The sequence below is a fragment of the Chrysochloris asiatica genome, unplaced genomic scaffold, assembly GCF_000296735.1.
Source record: "Chrysochloris asiatica unplaced genomic scaffold, ChrAsi1.0 scaffold00116, whole genome shotgun sequence".
Classification (NCBI taxonomy): Eukaryota; Metazoa; Chordata; class Mammalia; order Afrosoricida; family Chrysochloridae; genus Chrysochloris; species Chrysochloris asiatica.
In genome coordinates this window covers 3,462,171-3,463,790 of record NW_006408634.1, presented here as the reverse complement: position 1 = coordinate 3,463,790, position 1,620 = coordinate 3,462,171, and the positions used below count along the sequence as shown (strand labels likewise).

Sequence of the window (1,620 nt, the reverse complement as noted above, 5' to 3'; positions counted from 1 at the left end):
TATATACCTGAATATTAAGATGAAAGCAATTTTCCATTAACTGCCAGTGGCCTCATTTGTTACACTCAGCCCTAGAGGGCCTCGAACCTCTGACTAGTCTTACACGGTCTGCAACACTAAGTGGGCTTTCTTAACGAGGAAGAAACATGAAAACAGGTAAAAAGCTAACAAACAAGTGATCTTATGATCCCTTGGTGAATTTATACTTCTGTCCAGTTATAGGGTGTGAGTGTAGGAATCAAGCTGGGGAGCTTTGCCCAGGAAGTCAAGGGGCAAACTTCACTTTAGTGTGAAGCTTTCATGAAGAATGAATAGTTAACAGGACCTCGAAGGGCCCTGTCCACCGAGTACTGTAAGGATACTGGTCTTTCCACACTGCGAGCAGCACATAGTCTCCCAGCCAGTACCTGTGGGAAAGATAGTGAGAGAGAAGCCAATGCCTCAGTAGTTCTCAAAGTAGAGTCAAGAGCTCATAGTCAACACTTATGAACTTCAGTCATAACCAAAATGGGAGAAGAAGTTTTCTTTAGGACTGGTCTCCCATATACTAATTCACAGGGCTACCTTTGGACCTCCTTCGTGGGCCGTCCTGACCATGAGCAAATCAATAAAAAGTATCTGTGTCTATTGGAGATGAGTTTTCTGACATAGTTAGCAATAGCCTTCTTTGGGTCCATTGTAGGGGCCCTGGGCTACAGGGTGGTTCCTACTGGTTCCACTGTCTTGACCCATCCGGGTTGCCAGGTGGCCCACACCTCAGGATTTACTTGCTGGAAGATGTGTTCTGGAAAGTCATTGCTAGGGGGCAATCCAACCTCAGGGAGCGATGCTGCCTGCTAAACACAGACTGGCTCCAGGGTTATCTGAAGTAGGATATTTGATGACCCAAAGGTCACTTGGGCCCTCAATTTGGAGAGTGGGACATGGCCCAGGAGAGACATTCTGGCAAGTACAAAAATTTCCTACTTGGTCAGGTCCCCTCAGAGCAAATCCCCTTCCAAGACTAAGAGTCAATGGGAAAGCATGCTCCGATTGGTGACCACGTTTGTCACTGATAAGGGGAAGTGAGGGAAAAACAGCAATGAAGCTGCGAGCTAAGCCCTACAATGTTCAATAGACTGCTGTGAACCCAGGTGGAGACCTGGTTGGCCAGCAGTGTGGCAAGACCTGGGGACTCTTGGGCCCAGAGTCCGTGACATAACCACAGAGGACTAGAGTGGAGAGTGAAGTGTCCAGCTGATAAGAAGCGAGGGCATATGCACAAGAACACCTACATTTGCAGATAATACCCATTTGACCTGGCTTCAATGGCTGATCAGAGCTCAACTAGAAAAAGAAAGAAGAGGAAAAAAACATAATCTGATACAATTTAATGAACTTGAACTACACCTATGGATACAGTGGCTCAAAAGAAGAACCAAATCTTTACAGTAAGGATCATTCCCACCCCCTCCATAGTAGACAGGGATGGGCAACTTGGACATTGGCTACCCAAAATGGAGGGGCTTAACAGGCAAGAACGCTTACAAGAGGAAACCTAGATCCAGAGGGTGTAGAGGAAGGTAGAATCTCCAATCTGTTTAGGCGAGGCTGATGAAAGGAAATGCAGATAGGTCTCTT

At 46.5% G+C, this 1,620-nt stretch overlaps 1 protein-coding gene across 1 annotated transcript in view; it reads right to left on the bottom strand.

Moving 5' to 3' along the window:
• Nucleotides 1-284: 284 nt before the first annotated feature.
• Nucleotides 285-1,620, bottom strand: part of LOC102832263 (vomeronasal type-1 receptor 4-like) — a 6,403-nt gene continuing 5,067 nt past the window's right edge. The window contains exon 2 of the mRNA XM_006868328.1: nucleotides 285-407. Within this exon, the coding sequence (XP_006868390.1) occupies nucleotides 285-407 (123 nt within the window). The remainder of the gene's footprint in view (nucleotides 408-1,620) is intronic.